Raw genomic sequence first — 23,785 nt, 5'->3', positions numbered from 1 at the left:
ACATGCATTCTGATTGCTTAAGCTAGCAGCAGTAGCAGGCCAATATTAGTGCAACTGAAAAAGAGGATGCCTCGTCCTCTTATAAGTCCAACATCTGGCAACATTTTGGTTTTTCAGTCACTGAAGAGGACGGTAACAAGAAAACAGACAAAACACAAACTGTGTGAAAACACTGTAAATATTGCTGCCATACAAAGCTGCGAAGACAACGGATATGATGTGCTATTTAAGCCGTCACCACCGCACCACAGTGCAATCAAGTGTCTTACTTAAGTGCCAAAGCTGAAGAAATTTTTTCCCCCAATTTGTGTTTAACGGAGAGAAGATTTTCAACACTTTTGTAAACATAATAGTTTTATTAACTCATTTCTAATAACTGATTTATTTTATCTTTGTCATGATGAATAATATTTGACTAGATATTCTTCAAGACACTTCTATACAGCTTAAAGTGACATTTAAAGGCTTAATTAGGTTAAAGGCAGGGTAGGGTAATTAGGCAAGTTACTGTATAATGATGGTTGGTTCTGTAAACTATCAAAAAAAACATTTAGCTTAGAGGCTAATAATATTGTCCTTAAAATGGTGTTTAAAAAAATTTATAACTGCTTTTATTTAAGCTGAAATAAAACAAATAAGACTTTCTCCAGAAGAAAAAATATTATCAAACATGTTGTGAAAATTCCCTTGCCCTGTTACATATAAATTGGGAAATATTTAAAAAAGAAAAAAAAAATTCAAAGGGGGGCTAATAATTCTGACTTCAACTGTAAATACTTTATATATATATATATATATATATATATATATATATATATATATATATATATATATATATATATATATATATAATATTATATATATAAAATAAACTATACAAATCAACTATACTTAAAAAAAGCTTTTTTAGTTTTTGTTTTTCTCCCTCATGGTCAGCTCTTTTCATCTTTCTGTGTAAATATTTTTAAATTCTCCTGTTTTTTTATCTTTGGTTATTAATTACCCTGACTCTCTCAAGAGAAGTCAATCACAGTATCTTCACATTTCGAGGACTGTGATTGGCCATTTGCTAATGATATCCCGCCTTCATCTGCATGCGCTCATAAACTCAAAATCAAAGTCTGAGTTATCAAAGAGAGGTCATGATCAGCATCATGGTACCAAAAAAGCCTGATTGCACTGCTTTGGATTTTTCTACTCAAAACTAATCCTATAATCCTGGGTTTGTTCAACCAGCATAATGGTACAGGCCCCTGATCCCAGAGTTGTATCTCAGGCAAATACTGTCATCCTAACACAGCACGCATCAAAGAAAATCTTATTTACTAATCTCATTAAAAAAATGTAAAAAAAATGACACTTATGACTTACGGCACAGGTGTCAAATCCAGTTCCTGGAGTGCCATGGCTCTGCACAGTTTAGCTGCAACCCTGCTTCAAAACACTAAAGCTGCGGTCGCACTGGGCTTTTCCTCCCATACACTTCCATTCATACGCATGCGAATGCATCCGACCGGAAACGCAGGCTCAAGTGTCAAGTTTCGCAGGTTGCTGTGGTGCAAAGTTCAAGCTTGGTGAACTCTGACCTGCGAAATGGCATCACTAGACTGCGTGAGACCAATCGAGGATCAAAACATGACCTTTCTGGACAGAAATTTTAAATATGAAGCAATCGCTCGCTTTTTAAATGTCTAATCATCTTGTTTAATCCCGCCCCTTTTCGCAGAGCCGTACGACAGAATTTGACAAACTCAAACTCTAGTGTGACCGCAGCTTTATTTGTAGGTTTCAAACAAGCCTGAAAGACTAAATTAGTCTGATCAGGTGTGTTTAATTAGGATTCAAGTTAAACTGTGCAAAACTACGGCCCTCCAGGAACTGGATTTAATACCTGTTACTTATGATTTTGAGGTCAATAGTCACGAATGAGAAGTTTGTATTAGGAAAAGTTCATAGGAGTTGATAAATAGCATTGTGTAACAATTCCAACTGTCAATGGCTCATTAATTAACTCATTAATTAATAGAATAGATCACACACTATTACATGTTAGGATTTGGTGGAAAAATAAATACCCAACATAAATAATTTAGTGAAAATTAATTTTGATTCCTATACTTTTTTCTTTATTGTTGACCATTGCGGCATTGGCACTAAATGTTTACTGCTAGTTGTTTTACTTTGCATTATATATTTCACAATGATGCAACTAAAATGATGATCTGCCTACTCTAAGTTTGCTTGTATTTAAAAACAGACAAAACTGGGCATTTATACAGGGCAGTCATATTAAAATAATAATTATTAAAAAGTTACAGTTCTCTCATGACCAGTGCCTTTTGCTTTTATTTTATTTAATTTTTTTGTTTATCACAAAGCAGAATGCATGTTTTCCAATTTAATGAAATTACATTATTTTTCAGATGAGGATGAATATCTCTGTACTGTTGGTGCTTCTGCCAGTTGGTAAGAGGCTTCTTGTGATTTGTATCTTGTCCATTCTATCTTTTTTTTTTTTTTTTTTTACTTTAATCATGAGTTACACTTGTTGTAAATCAACGTATTACTTTTGTAAAAGCCAGTTATGCATAATTCATTTGTGATAATAATTTAGTTATAAAGGTTAAAACATGGTGGAAATTGATATTTAAATATAATAAGAATTCATAGTGATATTCATAATTTAATAATTAATACAATTAAAAAACTTTTACTTTGATATTTTGGTTTCCGACAGTAAAATGTCATGAGGTCATTCAGTCAGTCAGACTGCAGTTATGGACGTTGGAAGCAACACAGTTTTTGACCAAGCTATTTCGAGTCTATTGTACCTTTAGTATTTTTGTTTTGCATATTTTCAGTAAACCTTTTTTAAAAAAAGATTTAGTCTTACGATTTTTAAAAACTTGCTGTTGGACTAACTTCAAAATGTGGAACATAAGGATGTGCACGAAAGGTGTGCAACTCGCTAAGAACATTGGAAATCAATGGAATCTCCTTGAATTGCATTATATCACCGCTCGACGAACTGAACAACAAACTGATAATTCTTTATGTTACACTTGTTGCAAATCAACTTATTACTTCATCCTTATTGTTGTCTTTAATAGCTGTGGAGACAGTGACTCATTTTCATAGCCTAGAGACATTTCAGGCACATTTCAGAACGCACAAACGACATGGCAAGAGCACAACACTTACTAGTCAAAGAATGTTTAGTAACACTTTACAACAACAGTACATGAATAATGATGTTTTAATATGCAAACTAAACATTACTTTATTATAAACTAATGTTGAATTAAGGCATGCGCTAATCATGAACTAACTTTTATTACATGAGGTCATGTGTGAATAATTGCTGCCTTAATCACTTGTTAGTACATTATTGTTAAATAATATTAACAAGTTTAAGCTAAATGCAACCAACATGAACTCATGAGCTGTTAATGTATAATTGTATCATGACTTTACTTGGAAGGGCACATCATCATTAAAGGTGCAGTAGGTGTTCTGCCTAAATGTTAACCGGTTACCATAATATGTTTGAAACACAATCCCTTCCCTGCCGTCCAAAGCCACGCCTCCTGAAATCACGAATGCGCACATTAAAGATGACAGAGACCCACTAGATCAGGGGTGTCATACTTAATTCCTGGAGGGCCGAAGCCCTGCACAGTTTAGTTTCAACCCTGCTCCAACACACTTACCTGTAGGTTTCAAACAAGCCTGAAGGACTCAATTAGTTTGATCAGGTGTGTTTAATTAGGGTTGGAAATAAACTGTGCAGAGCTGCGGCCATTTTGGAACTGAGTTTGACACCTGTGGTCTAGATCATGTCGTTCGCCAATTAGAAAGCTTTTATAGTACTTTATAATACTACTTCAATTCTGAACGATTCTCTCACTTTCTCCTAAAGCGACTACTGTATGCCTATAGTGATTGGCTGGTGGGCTGCAGGAATTACACTTATTACTCTTGTGTGTCAGGTTGTCATTGTTCAAAAATTACCCAATGTGAATATAAAACCAAGTTCAGCTCAGTAAAGCAGGCTAGGTGGAATAGAGCTAGTTACTGATGTTTTGTTGTTAAACTAAATAGAAATCTACATTATCGATGTAAAAGGAACTTATGAAACTAAAAATAGTCACATCAATCTTTCACCATGCAGGAGATTTCAGTGGCTAAACAACACTTTGGTGCATATAACCCATTTGTAACAACCCAATCTACATCAGCTTTGTTTGACTAAAATGTTTTTTTAAACAGAACATTACCTGTCTAAGAGAAATACTTCAGCGATGGTGTCATCCTTCCTCCAGCGTGCAAAAGTAACTCCAATATTGATTCTAGATTTTAAAGTTTTGATTCAGCATTTTTTTTACCACCGTCACTCGTGTCCCTGGACCGCAGCACACGAGCATCGGTGGATCTGCATGAGCAGAGGTTTGCAGTTGTACAAAATCTACTTTTGTTGACAGACAGTTTGGGCTACTTTTCAGAATTATGAGAATTATTGGCTTGACAATATTTTTTTATTGGATGAATTTTTTTTTTGTTTTAAGCCTTACCCGGAATAAAAAAACACAATCATTTAGATCATTCATTTAGTAATTGGAATGTCAAGAGACTTTCAACCAGCACACAACAAAAAAGGTTTCTGAAGGCAATCACCAACTGCACCTTTAACTACTAACGTTAATTAATTCAGGAGCTCATGTGTTTGAACTGTTGTTATTCAGTGTGGTACATAAGAGTTCATGGGTAGTTGAGAATGATGATGTACCCCTCCAAGTAGCCTAGTCACGATATAATTATTCATAAGTATAAACTAGTGTGGTAAAAATACGTTATTTAACAAACAATTATGTACTAACATGTAAATAAGGTAGCTATTCACACATGAATTGTGGCTGTAAGTTAGTTCATGATCAGCGCATCATCATTAATTCATAATAAAGTAATGCTTAGTTTACTAACACATCACCGTGTACTGTTTTTGTAAAGTGTTACCGAATGTTATGATGACTTTTCATTTATTTAATAACGCGATGTATTAATGAGTCTGGTATCAAAATCTCTTCACTAAGCGATAAAATATATAGTTTTAATTCCGTGGGTGATATTTTAATCAAACGTGCGTATAAGTCACATTCAAGAAAAGTTTACTTACAGATTAGGTTGTCAGAAAATAAGCAAAACAAACCGCCATCCGAGAAGTTATGAAATGACGCATTTTGGCTCTTCCGCTGCGTTCAAGAAATCTTTGACGCCAGACGCATTCAAGTCCCTTTTGTCAACACACGATGGCGCTTTTTAATAAACAAGGCTACAATAAAACAGCAGTGTTTACTGAACTCTGCTTATAGAAAACGAAGACAAATTCGCTTCAATTGTTTGTTTTCAATAGTTGATTTTGCTTCCATGATATCTGAATAAATAGTTAATGATAAGATGATATAATTATCTAAGCCTAATTTGTTTATTTACGGTTGTGTAAAAAATGAACTATACAGTTTAACAAAATGACTTTTTTTATTTTTAAAGGGTGATGTATGAGGAATAATTAATAGAAAAAAAGTTTTAAAAATCACAGACAAGGCATTAAAATGTTTTTTTTTTGTTTGTTTTTTGTTTTTTGTAACAATTTACAACACAAATCCAGACAACATATCACTTTAAACTATTTTTAAAAGTTATTAAAAATCACCTTTTCGCACTTTTCAAGGTTAAAAGTTGTCAGAAGAAAGATCAAGATCCCATAATACAATTGAAACGCACAAATAAACAGGGAAAAAAAACATGAGTCACGAATAAGGAAAGATTTGCTATGGATATTTTTACAGTGTAGACCTAAATATGTTTTGAAGTTCAGTTTTGTCCTACTATCACAGAATGAATAATGATTAAATGCTAATTTCTTCTCCAGGGATTGTTGGAGCTGATTCATATGGAGTTTCAGTGATGGAGGGAGATCCAGTCACTCTACCCACCAATGTTACAAAAACCCAACAGGAAGATGTTAAATATTATTTCAACAACACTCTTATCGCTCAACTCACTGGAGATCTCAGTTTTGCTTGCACTGATGTGCAGTGTAATAAAGTGAATGAGAGATTCAGAGGCCGACTGAAGCTAGACTATGAAACTGGAACTCTGACCATCATGAACACCACAAGCACAGACTCTGGAGATTATCATCAAGAGATCATCGGCAGCGGCACCATCCATGAAAATATCTTCAATGTTTCTGTCCATAGTGAGTCACTTTTTAATCACATCCCAGTGTATTGCTGATATCTGATTTCTTTTTGCCTGCTTTCTCATTATGCAGATCTTTTATGAACTTTTCCTGTGTGTAGATTTTTTTTTTCTCTAGAATGATTTCAAATTGATTAGCCTATTTGGTGTCTTTAACCTCATGATTGATGAAAACAAACAACATTAAAGTGCAAGCTGGGTACCAAATATACTAAATAAAGTTACATAGACAATGTAACTTTTTAGACAGTTGTTGTCACAAGACCATGCATGGAGCTTTCTTTCCAAAATGACCGTAAATCATCTGTTGGTTTGTGTTTCAGATGTTTCTGCTACTAAAAGAGATGTAGTCAAGAAAATGTCAGAGAAGGAGGGAGAATCTGTCACTTCAGATTCTGGTAATAAATTAATAATGCAATCAATAATTTTATTACTTTGATGGCTTGTTGTTATCTTGTTATTGATACATTCTATCTTTATCAGTTTCAGTTCTGTCTTTAGGTGCTGTAGCCGGAATGTCTTGTTGTTATTGCTGCTGTTGCTGGTGGGATTTACTATCACAGGTGCCAAACAACAGTTTTAACATGATGAAAATATAAAGTTTGTAGTGCACAAAAATAATGTTCAAATGTAACATTGTTCATTTTGTTGTAATTAACCGATGTAATGTTCTTTTTGTTCAAACAGACATCAGCAGAGTGTAGAGGTAAGCACTGAACCAGCTCACCTGGGGTAAATCAGTAAATCAGTGTTAATTTTGTGGTTTGAAAATGAATCATTACTTAGAAATAACAATGACAACTCACTCATAATGAGTTTAGAAATGTACATTTACTTGATCGTTTGTACTCTGATCTCCCATGTCCAATGTAGACACAGAGTAACAAATAAAGTTGTTAATTCATTTTACTGAAAGTAATTTTTTAGCAAGAGGTCAGTTTGAGAGGTTTTTCAGAGAGAGATCATTTTTAAGAAACAGGGGTTTGAACTTAAATTTGTGAAAGAAGAGCAAAAACAAGAAACTTTATTATAAAGCATATTGTCTAACTTTTATTTTCTGAATATTTATGTTTTAAAAACATAATAAATACATTTTACTTGATAATCATGATACTTTTTACAGTACAGTCTTGCTAATATTATATCTGGATCATAAAAACTGCAGTTCGTTACCCCTATAAATAATTTTTTGGGGGGGCAGGCGGGATTATACAATAATATATCATATGGATTATACAATGTGTGATGTATAATCCATATTTTCTGGATTATAGATCACACATTTGGATCTCAACTCTCAAACCAATATTACACTCTCAAAAATAAAATTACGAGAGCTGTCACAGGGGTGGTACCTTTTCTTGTACCTTTATTTCTGAGAGTGTACTTAAAGTAGCAATATCTTTTCCAGAAAATATGGTATATACTGATAATTTACTTTGCCAGTAATGTTGGATTAATTAATTTAATTTTATAACATTTTTACCACCTTTCAAATAAGTTTATGGGTGATGCAATAGGAGTTATGTGTGTGTGTCTACATATGTATACATAACATAAATAAATGACAAACAACAAAAAATAATTTGACTTCTAGTTGATCATTTGGTATCAGAAGTGGCCTACAGTATATAAAAGGCAAATGCCTCTAGATTACGCTTATTTTACCTAAATAAAATTTGACCATGCCTTGATTTTTAATTATTTAATTAGGACAGTAAAGTCTGACTTTGCTTAGACAAAAGTCTAAGACAGAAATAATGTCCAGTCTAGAATATAAAGTGATGCAGTGGAAACAGAATGAATATTGTGTATGACTCCCTTGAGCTTGGAGGACTACATCCATACATCTCTACAATGACTCAAATAATGTATTAATAAAGTCATCTGGAATGGCAAAGAAAGCATTTTTGCAGGACTCCTGGAGCTCATAAGAAGTGGATTCAACTTCAATGCCTCCTCCTTCATCTTACCCCAGACATGCTTACTAATGTTCATTACTGTTGACTGGGCTGGCCAATGCTGGAGCACCGTTACTTTCTTTGCTTTCAGGAACTTTGATGTGGTTGCTAAAGTAGGAGTGGCGCTAACCTGCTGAAGAATTTACCCTCTCCTGTGGTTTGTAATGTAATGGGCAGCACAAGTGTCTTGATACCTTAGGCTGTTGATGTTGCCATCCACTCTGCAGATCTTCTGCACACCCCCACACTGAATGAACCCCAAATTATGATTTTTCCTTCACCAAACTTGACTGATTTCTGTGAGAATCTTGGGTCCATGCTAGTTCCAGTAGGTCTTCTGCAGTATTTGTGATGATTGGGATGCAGCTCAACAGATGATTCATAGCAAACATCTGCCACTTTTCCAAATGATCAACTAGAAGTCGACTTATTATTATTTTTTGCTTTTACAACTGACATAGACAACAAGACTTTTATCAGGTAGTGTATTGGCATTCAAACCAGCTCTATTATTGTAGTAACCAACATTAGTGTAATGCATGTCATCAAGCTGAAGCAAAGTTTAGGACATTGTGTAAATGTTTAAGATATTAAAACTTTTTCTTTTACTTTATGAATGTGTTTTCTTACAGGCAAGTGGTGCAGAACTTTCTACTCTGAATACGACTCCATTACCAAGATAAATCCAATATAAAAGAAAGAAAGAAAGAAAAAAGACAGAAAGAAAATAAAAGGAGAGAAGAAGTCATCATCAGTAGATTGAGAGTTAGTTATAGTAAACTAAATACTGTAAGACTCTTTTCCCCTGTTTCAAATGAGGTTTAAGGCTAGCCAAGATGAAATTGCATGTTTGAGTTGTATCAACTCAAAGTAACTTGCGGTGAGATGTCTTAAAGTACATCAGTGTCATTTTTTGTCTCCAGGTGCACACCAGTAATATATTTTTCTAAGGCCATTTTTATAAATGTGGCTTAAATAGCCACATTTTTAGGTTGAGATAGGCCTAGTCCTGGCTTAATCTAAGCCCTGTTTGTGAAACTGGGCGTTAAGTACTAAAGATCCCAACTGGATTATGAGATGAAACACTTCTTTATAGCATTTGAGAAATACAGTTAAAGTCAGAATTATTAGCCCTCCTGAATTATTAGTCCCCCAAATACCCCCCCCCCCCCATTAGATTATAGATGTTAAAATTGTTAATAATAATGTAGAGCTTAAATTATAAATGAAATATTATTAAAAAAAATTATAATATTAAAAAAAATCAAGCCAAAATAAAACAAATACTTTTTCTAGAAGAACAAAAATATTATATGAAATACTGTGAAAAATTATTGCTGTGTTAAAAAAAAATATTTGGGAAATATTTTAAAAATAAATAAAAATAATAGAGGGCTAATAATTTTGACTTCAGCTGTACAATAGTTAGAATATCAGCTACGGGAAATAGGCATAGGAGATTATAGACTAAAATTATGTAAATTAATGTATATAAAGGAAGTGGAAGTCAAGAAAGATCATTTGTATTTCGTTCTTTAAGGATTTAAAGGACAAATATATAAATATATAACTTAATAAATAAGAACGAAGCTTAAGTGAAAACAGCAGATGGCAGTAATGCAACTTATGAAAGCCATAGACCTAAAAAGAAGAAAAGTTGCGTTTTCGTAACCGCTTATACGTCATCGGGTGGGCGTGGGCTATATGTGAATTTGCATAGGTCACGGATCATGTGAAGATTGTGAAAACGGCAGTTTGATTCAGATACCGGTACGTAAATCGCAGGGGTTTCGTGTCCAATGCCTTTTATATGCAGTACAAAATAGCTGTCCTGAACGCAGGTGTTTAATGTGAAGTCAGTGTATGTTAAATTAAACAAATTAACTTAAGATACCTCTCAGATTACATTAATACTGTTAGAATTTAAGATACCTGTCCCAATCCCAGGGCTTTTGTGTCAAATACTTTATGTATCATATACAGTAACATCAGATACCTGTCCTGATACCAGGTGTTTCCATGTATGATCACTTTTATATACAGTAACATCAGATACCTGTCCTGATCTCAGTTGCTTTGTGTATGATGATTTTAAATAAAAATAGAAAATAAATATAATGTGACGCAAGGGGGGATAAGGCTTTTTTGTTGGTAGCCAGACCAATACAATAACTGGCACACTGCAGCCAAATTAACATAACCTATTGCAATTAGAGCTCGACTACGCCACCCAGTACATTACCTGGGGCACAAAACACAGGTTCGTATCTCTGACAAAAAGGGAATGAGACGTGGATGTAGAAAAATAGAGTTCCTTTTATTACAATGCACTTCTCATTGGACCACAAATATTAAAATGACGGGCACATGTGCTTAAAAAAGGCACCAGAAGGCGATTACAAAATACAAAAAAAAAAAAAAAAAAAATCCTCATCCAACCGCAGGAGCTGGGGCTTACCAAAGTCAGGCAGGCTAGGCACTGGGCCCGAGAATGACCCACAAATTCACACGTGCACACTTTTAGATTCCAAAAACACCACAGTGAACGTCAATGCACACAAGTGAGCAAAAGACTGATTCATAGAAAAAGAGCCACGCCACACAGCAGCCCGACTGCCGGTACTTGACACCCCCAGCTCCTAGGGAAAGAAGAAACCACAATTAGAAAAGAGATAAAACATTTTAAGAAAAACAATATTAAATGGGCTCACAGGGGTATCACAAACAGACTACTTGAGCAGCTACCAGCCGCCCAGGGGCACGGAGGTGACAGACCCCAGCTAAAAATCCCAAACAGTATGTAGTAAAAGTTAAAGCACAAGGTCACAATATTGGAACAGGACAACGCACCAGAATGCAGGTATAGAAGCAAAGCAAAACAGTCAGTTAGACAACACTTATTTTAGGTATTCCCATTTTTGTAAATATGGAAAAAAACAAAAATCCAAACATATGCAAACAAAAAAAAACACTGATACAAAAGTACCAAAAATAAATAAACGACCAAACAAAAAAGCAAAACAAAAAGCAAAGCAAAAGAAAAGAAACAAAGCAGAATTAACAGAAACAAAACAGAATCAACAGAAACAAAACAGCAGCATCCAGCAGGTGTCAAGAGCAGGGGTCCGTTCTTCGTACGTGGATTACTCAGTTAGCTGGATTTGGATATTGACGATTTGACACGATCCAGGATCGTTTCGTTCTTCAAAGCTGATCCGAGAGTTGTTGTCATAGCAACAGTTCTGCTAGGTCAAACCTGATCGGGAGCAGGTTCAATTCATATAAACAGGATTAGATCGGCTCAGTTCAAGCAAAGACAATACAGAAAGTATGCTCCGAATTCTGATATTTTCTTACAGTAGTAGTTATATACACTTGGGAAAATTGTACATATTTTTTAACTATATATATATATATATATATATATATATATATATATATATATATATATATATATATATATATATATATAAAGTTATAGTCATTAATAAAATAAATAAAGTTATACATATTATTAAAACGTATGCAATCTGCACCCTCGAAATGAAAGTACAAAGACTTTCACCTGGTGCAAAGAGAAAACTTATTGATATGAACTTTTTAGATCGCTTTAGTACAAATAGTGTATAATAGAAATGCACTATATGTGACTTTTTTTTAAAAGCAATAATACATTTATGCAGTCATAAACATGTTTTGATAGTTAATATGACGGTGATTTGATGCTTCACAAAAGTTGCAGACACCTTTACCAATATGAAAATGTTTTTGGAAACAACCAGTTATTCTTTACACCGATTAAAAACGGCTACTATTATAAAGAAAATCTTTTCTAAACGTAGAACTAAATACATTTATTTGCATTGAAATACATGATGAATACTCTTGTCTTGACAAATGAAAGTTTAAGCCTGCAGCTCACAACAAATGTGGAAGGTTATTGCGTGTCATATTTAACAAGCCGTTTACTGCTAATTTGATGTAATTTTGCTCACATGGATAATTGAATATTAATCAGATGATGTCATTACGCTGCTGTGCCGTCAGCCAATCGTTGCATTGCTGATCATGATTTCGAGGATCGATAGATCTGTCCTTCACAACACACGCAGCGATCTCAGATCAGTTCATCCAGACATTCTAATCTGATTCGCGAACTTGTTTGAAGAACCAAATTAGCGAGAGATCAGTTATCAAGATTAAAAGATCCAGGATCTGCCAAATCATCTTAGATCATTTAAGCGAGGTACGAAGAACGGACCCCAGGAGGAGACGCTCAATCCACAGTGCAATCTATGACGAAAGAGCACAATCAACCGACATACCTTCCAAATACAGGGACTTACCAAAACCATTATTATTTGGTTTAAAATGGAATTACAAAAGCCCAGAGACAGTAAAACAGAGTAAAACGAGATCAGCTGTTTTAGCTAATGAAATCTTTCAAATATAACTTAACATTATACAAACGAAAAAAAAAAACCTGTATGATTGTTTTTCCTTCGTTATCCACCGCGGTAGGTTCCATAATCATCCTGTTTGAAAATGGCCGCGCTAAAAAAGAACCTGTACTGCGCATGATCGGTGATCTCAGTAGCTGCGTCCCAAATGGCACACTATACACTATGCACTCATGCACTATGTACTTATGCACTTACACACTCAACAGGATAGTACATGTATGTAGTGTTGTCCCAAATGGCACACTAATGTTTTTTTACTAAGCGGAAATTCAAACCGTTTCACTGATGACGTTTGACGGTTGCCAAATCAGTGAAATAAACAACCGAATTATCAAGTAATACCTGCCGTGAGTATTGCCGCATTAACCATCGGGAGGCGCTATAATCACTCTCATAGTAGAACTTTGCTTTTACCATCCAAAATAAATAAAGTTATCCAACATGTGCGTCCGATAGCTCCGCCCCTTCCGCTACGTAAGCAAACCTGCGGTCGTTGAGTGCGTGAAGTGTCCATAGCTGTGTCCCAAATGGCACACTATACACTATGCACTCATGCACTATGTACTTATGCACTTACACACTCAACAGGATAGTATATGTATGTAGTGCTGTCCCAAATGGCACACTAATGTTTTTTTACTAAGCGGAAATTCAAACCGTTTCCCTGATGACGTTTGACTGTTGCCAAATCAGTGAAATAAACGACCGAATTATCAAGTAATACCTGCCGTGAGTATTGCCGCATTTACCATCAGGAGGCGCTATAATCACTCTAGTAGGAGAATTTTGCTTTCACTATCCAAAATAAATAAAGTTATTCAACATGTGCGTCCGATCGCTCCGCCCCTTCCGCTACGTAAGCAAACCTGCGGTCGTTGAGTGCGTGAAGTGTACATCATACCACACTTCATTTTAGCGGCTGAATGAGTGCATCATCCGGGTAATTAAAGTGCACTTATTATTTTGAGAGTTTTCAATGTGAACACACTACTTACACTATTTATACTACAAAATGGCGTAAAATAGTGCATAAGTATGCGATTTGGGACGCAGCTCATCATTCCACACTTCATTTAACCGGCTGAATGAGTGCATCATCCGGGTAATTAAAGTGCACTTAATGTTTTTAGAGTTTTCAGTGTGAACACACTACTTACACTATTTATACTACAAAATGGCGAAGAATAGTGCATAAGTATGCGATTTGGGACGCAGCTAGTATTGTTTTTATTTATTTTTTTTAATGGGGAGTTTCCCAAACACCGACCGAGCCACGCCCATTTTACGTCGTTGGCAGTTCTCAGTCGCACATGCGCGTTCAGAGTGATGTAATCTTAACCGCACATCCGCAATCAGACATCACACAGCTGCACGTGCGTACGCGGAAATGCTTTCGTTCTCTAAAAAAGAACCAGTATACTGTACTGCGCATGATCGTGTACGCTCACTCGTCTCGTACTTACTAAATGTGTTTTTAATTGTTTGGTGAATGTCATTAAACACGATCGTGATATGTGTCCGATATATCCTGCACACAGGCTCCTCGATGTCATCCATGTTTTTTGAGATAAAGTAAACAGTTTAGCGACCGCTTGCTTGTTGACAGTAAATTATCTGTGGGCAATCGTTGTGGGACAATCGAGGACGCTCGTTCATTTTCGTCTGCGATCACTACTTCAAAATGCAAGATCAGGATGTTGACTGACATAGTAAGCTCATTTGTTATTTATTTGTCTTAACAGTGTTCTGTTACCTCAACAGCATCACCTCTTTATCATACGGACTGGACAAGTCCAGACATGCCCGTAACGACCATTCTGTAATTCAGTCGGAAATATTATTTTTCTTTGATTAACGTTTCATATTGAGGTGTTAAAATTGTGAAGTGCAACCAAATGTTTAAAATTCTGTTTCAACTACGTCACAATTCAGCACATGAGCTTACAGTATGTTATTGACAGATCTGATGATTGGCGTTTTCTTGAGAGATCTGTTACTTGTTCTTATTTAACTTTGTTTTGTATGAAGGCCTGAATGACATTGATGTGAGGAACAATGGTTTAATTTTTAAAAGAGATGTTATTGTTTATGATCATTCTTGAATTTGCACCTGTGATTCTTTTATCTTAAAAATCTTTAATTTGGGAGGGGGGGACCCTAGAATTAAGGTAAAGTTGGTTTTATATTCACACATTCATTCAGTGACAACTTGTGTGACACACTCTCTTTATTATACCACGGCACTTTGAATATTCGGTCTGGGACTTGAACACAACATTAACACCGTTTATTTGACTGTAAACAATATTGCACTTTGATAGTCATTGGCTGCTAATATGATTTCAATATTTAGAGTTTGCAAATACTACTTTTATGAAATTATATTAATAAAAAGAAAGTCTGAATGTGCAAATATAAAACCAGCTTTACATCTATATCCTATTGCAGGTCTGTAGCCCAGGTAGTTTAGTGGCAAAGTTAGTTTTACACCCCTATTGTTCTATGTGGACAACTGGATAAGACAATATATTTCAAGGTTTCCTTCTATTTGTTGGGACATTGTGAAATTTAGAGTACATTTGGACAGCAAATATGATGACTTAACTGCAAATTGTTTACTCATTTTACTTCCATCTTCATTCTTCATCCACAAAATGCAAAATATTGAAAACAGCTCAAAATTGTGCTTAAAAAAAGAGTTTACCACCTATGTAGACGCTTAAAAAATTATGAAGTGTGAGAAGGCTAAACAATTGTATGATTAATTTCTAGAATATGGTTTTATTTAACCTCTTACAGAGTGTGTTTGATGTCTGCACGGTATGTTCTGTTTTTATTAAGTTATTTTGTACATTATATTTTTATTAATTAATTAATTTATTTATTGTCTAATTTTATAGATTTGTATTTAATTTACTGTATATCTGACATGTCATAGTTTGAAGATTATGTTTGGATTGAGTTTGGCCTAAATTGTTAAAGGCAAAAAAAACAAAAACACCCCCATTGTTCTTGATGCGTGCACTAGAAGGAGTCTGCACAGTATTAAGACAGTTTTCACACATTTAATGGTCATCAGCATCTTAATTTACATTGTGTAAGAAAAAATAGAAGAGAACGTCTTGAAGAAAAAATAAGTTTTATTCCAGAAAAGTAGTGTCAAAGTGGAGACAACACTTCGGATTCATCGGAGTTGGAACTGAATCCCGATCATCCTCAGTTTAAACATCTTATACTGTTTCTTCCCGCTTAACATGTTAATAAGCTTTCACTTCAAATGTAAATTAAGAATAGCAATCCCAGACCTTTCGGTATACCCGCTTAACATGTTAATAAGCTTTTGCTTTGAATGTAAATTGAGAACAACAATACAAGTGATACTCTTCCGTTCCCAGACCTTGAGTAGACTTTCAGGTGAGAATACCAACTGTTATGATAAATGAGTTCAGATAAAAATTCCTTTTGGTCAGCAGATGGTTCTTGATGGCTCGCTGCCGCTCCCATGCTATAAGTAAATTATCATTCTAAAGACATTATTTAAATGCTTAAATGATTTACTTGAGGAACTCTCCTCTCTGTGATAATTAAGCTCTTTGTTAAGAAAGGAGCATGGAAGACTTGTGAAATAAAGTAGAAGTTGGGTCGAGGCAGACTTAGTTTCTTACAGTTGTCAAAGTATCAAGTCCGGTACCAATTGGTACTTTTATCTTAATGTTGTTCCCATGCTCAACAGTAATGACTGTAATTGGCAGTAAAGTTCATTAATTTGTTACTGTTCACCAAGTATAAACCTGGATACATGGAAACTACAGGGTTTCAAAGTTGTGTCATTCAGCTGCTCTTTGAGCTGACATTAGAGTGATCCGCTTATTGATCCTACATGGCTTTGAAATGCTCCAGTGAAGAGTGCTGAGTGGTGACCCTCACTCACTATCAGGGGCGTAGCAGGTGAACCAAGAGCATAGAACTAGGGCTGTGTGATTTGGGAGTAAATATCTAATTACGATTTTATTGATATTTCGATTTGATCTGCAATTTAATTTTGTAGTTCAATAATAAAGCTTAAGCTCAATAATCTAAATTGTAGCTTCTTACTGCTAAAATGCAGTGAGTGTTAGTTAAAAAAGGAACCTAACTAACTCCTACAATTATTCAAACTTTTTTAAAATATTGAGAAATGAAACAATTAAAATAAAAACAAATATAATGACCTTACCTTTCTGTTAAAAAGTTGAACTCAAATTAGGGAGATTAACTAATATGGCTAAAAAAAAAAAAAAACAGCTCTGAAATTGTACTTTGCTGTTGCTTGCTACTAGATTGAGTGTCACTAGCAATACTTTTTAACAAGACACTCCTCGTGTGGTGGCCAGTGGTACTTTTTTTAGGTGCTGATTGTTGTAGTTCCTCGTGCTGTAGCAACAATTCTTCAAATCACCTGTTTTTGTTCTCTGTCTGTGACTTTAAAACCAAATTATTTCCATAATAACGATGTCCTGATTTTCCTTGTTATTAATCAGTCTGTTAATGCTTCTGAAGCAGCAAATGTCATCATCCAGGCTTTCCTGTTTGTTTGTTTTTGTTTTGTTTTGTTGTGGGCATATCACATAGCTTTGCATTTCTGATTGGGCAGAACTAAAGTGTGCTCACTCAATTGGCTAGTAAGACTGTCACACACAGACAGCAGTTACGCATTTGCTTTGGGTGGGGGAAATTAAACAGTACATTCACTTGCAGCCTCTTGCTATTAGCTTATCACAACGTTTCAAATTGCAATTGCGATTCGATTTGGATTAATTACACAGCCCTACATAGGACCCTGGCAATTTATGGGCCCAGTGAGCAGTAGGGCAGCACGTTACTTAATACCGTAAAAAGTTTTTAATATCTCAATATTTTAAGAAAATGTATTATATCATCTTTGAAATGAGTTACAAAAGTTTGGTGTTTGTATCGCAGTGTCGATGGGGTGGGACAGTAAATTTGACATTGTTCTCTTTTCTGGCTCAGTCTCACAAAATTTGTCAAAGTCGTGAAAAGTTTATCGTTGAGTTTTTTTTATTTTTTATTATTTGAGCAAATAGGACTATATTTTAAAAACATTGTTGTACTCTTCCATTCACAGCTCTCTACGTTTACCCACTTTTGATGACTTCTACTGCTGAAAAACCTGGAAATTGTTCATTTCCGAAGTTCAAGGCTTTTTCGAGGTTCAAGGTATTATATTTGATTTACTAAAGTCACACAAGTAGCAATTTCACATCTGTCAGATCCATAACCGAGAGGCTCATAACAGAGCTTTTTCCTCATAAATGCAAAAATCTAAAATAAAATAAAATCAGTTATGCTTGTTCTAGCCAACTCTTATGCTTTTGATGAGCATTGTTTCTTTTGGGTTGTGCAGTTTAATTCACAGACATTCTACAAAATATGTTTTGTACTGCAAGCTTGCAGACTTTTTTGGTTACATCCATACACTTGTTAATTTTCCTCATTTTATGTACAAAACATGTTTACAGATTGATATTTCATAACTCTGTGTGGGCAGTTGTTTTGGAGAATATAAACAGATGTTTCAATATACTGTTAACATATACTTTCTCTGTGAATTTATGTTTGAGTTTTTACTGCAAATGTTACATCCATTACACTGGAATGGCTCACATAACAAGCAGAGTACCCATGGGGTCTTAAAAGCATTGAAAAAGTCTTAAATTTGATAATCTCAAATTAAGGCCTTAATAGCCTTGAATTTGGTTACAAAGGTGTTATTTTATTTATTTATGTTTGCCTTTCCTAGGATTAAACTTCACACTATAGCAAAATTAACTGTTACTAATCTAGGCTAATTAAAAAATTCACGCAGCGTAATGTTGAGTGACCACCCCCCCAAATATAAAACTGTGTATGCACCAAGATATCAAATTGAATCGAATCGATGGCATAATAATCGTAACCAAACCGTTAGACCAGTGTAGGTTCACACCTATAATTTCTACATTAGAAGCATTGCCACCACAGCCAAGGAACATCCTATCTTAGGCCCCGTTTACACTAATGCGTTTTAGTTTAAAAACGCATAAGTTTTGCTACGGTTACGCCAACCGTTCACACTATGCCGGAGTTCTCGAGCGCCGAAAACGGAGCGTTTCGAAAACGCTGGAGAGGCCGTTTTCATTCTGAAACGCTGCTGCTCCGTCTCAGTGTGGATGATTGAAAACGGAGGCGGGGCTGCAGACATTCGCCTCTCTGATTGGGGCTTTTCCTTAATATTAAGTAGCCTACACACAGTTCAGTCCTGCATCTTCTCCGTGTAAGTTCAGACTTCGCAAGTTTGATCAAGGCTGCAGTCTCTTCTTTTCAGTTTGATATGGAAAACAGACTATACCGAGGACACGGGTAAATCTTCAAAGGGAACAGTGTACTTTATGACTACATTCACATCACCCTGGCTACGTTGTTTCACTTTCTCAACAATAAAATGTAAACATGATATAAGGAACTGCCTATTTTCATTTTAATATTAACAACTAAACAGACAGCAGAAACGTTGAGGCGCCGTGCTGCATATATGAGCGTCATCTTCACTGTGTGGATATTTATAACAAAACGGAGCCGATAACAACTGCCTCCTTTCAATTTCAGTGAAAATACGAAACCTTCTCTTTTGGTGAATATCAGTTTTAATCGATAATGGCCATTATAAAAGTATAAAATACAATAAGTTTTTACATTATAGGAAATAAAGGCAAGCCATCAGTCAATATACAGAATGCATGTGCTTACATTAATCATTAACTTATCTTTGCGCTCAGCCAAAACACGTTACCTGAGAACAAGTAATAGATTCCAGTGACCAAAGTCAGGGAATATGTCGTTAAAGACAACAAGATGAATGAAATATCACGTTTAATAAATATAGTGAGATTAAATCCAGCGGGAGATGCTTGATGAAAAGTCCGACTAGCACAGCTCTCATCTGGGTAGATTGGCTGCAGCGCTTGCCTGAGTGTGTGTGTGTGGTCACGTGATGTGCGTTTTCAGCGTTTTGGTGTGGACGGAGAGCTGTTAAGAAACGCTGGGTAAAACGCGAGTGTGGACGCGGATCGTTTTCATTCTAAAACGCCGTTTTAAAACTAAAACACATTAGTGTAAACGGGGCCTTACTGTGGCTCAACACCAACTTTACGGCAAACGCGTAGAGAAAAAGCCACAAGCTAAAGTTGACAGGACTCTAGAGTCTGAGCGAAAAATTGCAGATACAATTTTATACAGATTTGACAAATTTATACAGATTTGAAATTTTTCCCTCATAATTCTGTCAGAATGGGTACCAAGTTGGCAATGAATTTCATTTAAAATGGTATTAAAAATGTTTTTAAAAGCCTTGAATTTTATTTGGAGGATCCCTGGGGTACCCTAAACAAGTTTTAATAAAAATGTTTCAACTTTAATATTTGTTTATTTTAATGTATTAAGGTAGTGACTTATTTCTGTCTTTTTAAATGAGTTAAAGTTTTTTTTCCTGCCCATTTACACAGAATCTTTGATCTGCAGATCAGTTCTAGTACTTTATTTCACATAAAAGGTCAAACAACACCAGAATAATCTTGTACAAATAACTTTATTTCTCTCCTTTATTATAAAAAATACCAACTTTTACAGAATTTTCCAATTACCTGTTTTATAGGATAAATGCAATGATTAACCTTAAACGATATATTTCTTATTTTATTTCCAATACAAAACGTTTTTATGCGCTCGTGCTAGCAATTACGTGTTACGTGTTCTAACCACGTGTTACGTGCTCAAACCACGTGTTACGTGCTCTAACCACATGAAACGTGCTCTTAACCACGTGTTATGCACTGTAACAGCGTGCTACATGCTAAAACCGTGAGTGCCAAAACCGAGTGTAAAAGTTTTAGGAAAACCAATAGAATAGACGAATGTTCTTCGAATATTTACTTTTGAAGAATGTGATGTGTGTTTCTAAGTTGCTTTGAGTCGAGTTTATGGTGATTATCAGAGAGGCTCTGGGCAGAAGTGAATGTGAAACCTGCCGTTTGTTTACAGGTACTGGAAATCCACTCAGGGGGCTGGCTGGCTGCACAATATCATCTAGCTTTTCTGGTATCGTATCATTTTACTCAGACTTTATGCTGTGTTTCAGACCCATGAATTTTATGAAGGGATATCTGACTTCTGCCTTCAATGTGTTCCAGTCAATCAGTCATGTGTACAGTATATGGAAATAAATACGAAAGAATTCTTACATAAAATACTATGTTTTTGAACAATACTAAACAGATTTCGTGTGGGTCCTGAAATGCATGAATTTCAGTCTAATGTTTCAAGGATTGAAAAGGGATTATAGTTTGGATAAAGTACTGAGTATAAATTTGGATAAAGTATTTAGATAAATTTATTTAAATATGTAATAATTATATTTATGCGTAAAAACTGGAGTCTGCACTAGGGCTGTAACGATACACGATATAAAATCGAAATCGGTGTGATAAGGGAGAATCGCCACACCCAGTGACTACCTTTCCAATAACGTCACGCGTGCCTGCAAAAGTTCAGCTAGTTAAAGAAGAATGTGAGGAAACACTTTTTTTTCTGCTCGACATTACGAGCACTGCTCCGTTTAAGCCCTTGCAATTAGCGTTTAACCGGGAAAGCTCGCACAGAGCTCTTAGTAAGGGACCATCTAAATGTGTCAGGAATATCAAAAACAAAACCAACTTAACCCCTCTTGACAACCAACAACGGCAGAAACATTGCCAGTGCTGTCAATGCATTGTTGTTAATGTGGCTGCGCGGAGAGGGATGTGCGTTCACCAGATGCCCCGACTCCTCTGCAGAGGAAACTTTTCTGTAACCGTGCTGTGCGCTTTCTGTTTGAACCTTTGAGAGTTAACGTTACGTGCTGACTGACAGCGCGATGCGTGAGGCCAGGAAACAGGACGAAGCTTTCAGTTAAGATGAACACAGTTTCTATAGTTATACTTTATTTATAGATAAAGGTATATGGCTGCATATAATCACTCTATCTTGCTGGAGTTTATAGCCGTTTCGCTTTACTTCAGGACGCATAATGCCGCTCTGAAGGTCTAATCGCTTAAGTTATCCAGAGCTGTATGAATGTACAAATCCTGTATATCACAATATTATTAAATATTACAATTGTAACAACACAGACAGCAACACTTATGCACAATCGATACCCAGCTGATTCAGTCGTTTCATAAGAGGACCGCGCCTCTTCTCTTCTTTTTTCCTTGTCAACATAAAGGCAGTGAGATGCGCCTTGTTTTCGGCTTTTAAAGCATGTATGCACATTAATGCAATAGCATATTTAAACAACAAAACTGTTTACAAAAAGTCTACATATGCGCGCATGTTGTTGTCTTTTCATCACGCAGCACGCACTTGAACCGCGAGGGAGAGAGAGGAAACCATCAGGACATATTCTTTATAATGATTTCTATTAAAATGTAAAAGGTTTTGTTATTATAATAATAACAGCGGGGCATTAAATAAATGCATATTTTACGTGGAGCAGGCAATTTGAGGAAGACTGCGATTTTTATTTGACGGAAGAAAAAACATGATTGGAAAAAAACATCCTATGCCGGTTGTTAAAAAGAATCAGTCAGTATTTTCGTTTTGTAATATAAATTAATTATTTAAATGAAAAAACAAAAATCGTGATACGAATCGAATCGTGGGTTTGGTGTATCGTTACAGCCCTAGTCTGCACATTTGCATGTGTTATATGCCTTTAAAAATATGTGGCCTTTAATTAAGCTGAAGACAGATTGTTTGGATTTGAACTTTATGAGTAAATAATACATTAAGTTAAAATAAATTTAAGGTGAAAGATGACACATTTAAGATTGAAGTACATGACATTTAAATGGCTAAATTACAGTTATTCAATACTGAACTTGGTGCAAACATACTTTCAGAAATGCTGTTGAATACCATACTATATCAGATGCTGTTTATTCTATAGTACTGTTTAAGTATGTAAAATATGTATTTGGCACACTTGTAAAGTGCTGGAAAAATGTAAAATTCCACCTGTAAAGTACCTGTAAAGTACTTAAATTGGCGAGGCAGTGGCGTAGTAGGTAGTGCTGTCGCCTCACAGCAAGAAGGTTGCTGGTTCGAACCTTGGCTCAGTTGGCGTTTCTGTGTGGAGTTTGCATGTTCTCCTTGCCTTCGCGTGGGTTTCCTCCAGGTGCTCCGGTTTCCCCCACAGTCCAAAGACATGCGGTACAGGTGAATTTGGTAGGCTAAATTGTCCGTAGTGTAAGAGTGTGTGTGTGTGGATGTTTCCCAGAGATGGGTTGCGGCTGGAAGGGCATCCGCTGCTCAAAAAAATTGCTGGATAAGTAGGCGTTTCATTCCACTGTGGCGACCCCAGATTAATAAAGGGTCTAAGCCGACAAGAAAATGAATGAATGAATAAAAGTACTTAAATTTGACTTTGGAAAAGGTGTAAGAACTCTGACTATAGTAAAGTAGGTAACACTTTACAATAAGGTTCATTAGTTAATGCATTTACTAACATAAACTAATTATGAACAACACTTGTACAGCATTTATTAATCATAATTAAACATTTACTAATGCATTATTAACATCCAAGTCCGTGCTTGTTAACTCCGTGAGTTAACATGAACTAACAATGAACAACTGTATTTTCATTAACTAAAATTTACTAACATGAATAAATACTGTAGTAAATGTATTGTTTATTGTTTGTTCATGTTAGTAAATGCATTAATTAACATTAACTAATAAACCTTATTGTAAAGTGTGACCGTAAAGTACTTGAATTAATCTCAATTAATTAATTTCAATAATTTTTCCTTTCAGGTCAAAATGAACATCAAAGTGCTAATCATTCTATCAGTTGGTAAGTTTGATATGATTTTTTTTTTGATTGTATCAGTTTTTTAAGGCTTTAATAACTCTACACTTTTCATAAATCCATTTATTACTTCATAACTGTTGCTGTTATACAGTTAAATAGATGCTTTTAGACACAAGTTTTTGTTGTTTTGACCAAAATAAGTAGCTAGTAAC

At 35.2% G+C, this 23,785-nt stretch overlaps 2 protein-coding genes across 12 annotated transcripts in view; one reads left to right on the top strand and one right to left on the bottom strand.

The window, feature by feature from the left end:
- Positions 1-5,308, bottom strand: part of LOC100006557 (uncharacterized) — a 43,889-nt gene extending 38,581 nt beyond the window's left edge. For 4 of the 6 annotated variants that reach the window (XM_068216415.2, XM_073937205.1, XM_068216416.2 and 1 more), the window contains exon 1: positions 5,174-5,298. The gene's annotated coding sequence lies outside the window, so the exon portion shown is untranslated. Of the gene's footprint in view, positions 1-5,173 lie in introns of all 6 variants that reach the window. The other 2 variants (XM_017353433.4, XM_001345229.9) reach the window with 2 other exon arrangements.
- Positions 1-23,785, top strand: part of si:ch1073-188e1.1 — a 74,594-nt gene that overhangs the window by 37,868 nt on the left and 12,941 nt on the right. For 4 of the 6 annotated variants that reach the window (XM_073937172.1, XM_073937170.1, XM_073937169.1 and 1 more), the window contains exons 1-4: positions 14,040-14,394; positions 17,811-17,902; positions 20,762-20,818; positions 23,576-23,615. In XM_073937172.1, coding sequence (XP_073793273.1) covers positions 17,834-17,902; positions 20,762-20,818; positions 23,576-23,615 — 166 coding nt within the window. In that variant the 5' untranslated portion in view covers positions 14,040-14,394; positions 17,811-17,833. Of the gene's footprint in view, positions 1-2,423; positions 2,467-5,929; positions 6,260-6,584; positions 6,660-6,744; positions 6,825-6,948; positions 6,968-14,039; positions 14,395-17,810; positions 17,903-20,761; positions 20,819-23,575; positions 23,616-23,785 lie in introns of those variants that run through there. The other 2 variants (XM_021469545.3, XM_073937171.1) reach the window with 1 other exon arrangement.

The sequence above is a fragment of the Danio rerio genome, chromosome 22 (assembly GCF_049306965.1).
Source record: "Danio rerio strain Tuebingen ecotype United States chromosome 22, GRCz12tu, whole genome shotgun sequence".
Classification (NCBI taxonomy): domain Eukaryota; kingdom Metazoa; phylum Chordata; class Actinopteri; order Cypriniformes; family Danionidae; genus Danio; species Danio rerio.
The sequence above is the reverse complement of the archived record's forward strand: the minus strand, read 5'-3'. Positions and strand labels throughout refer to the sequence as shown.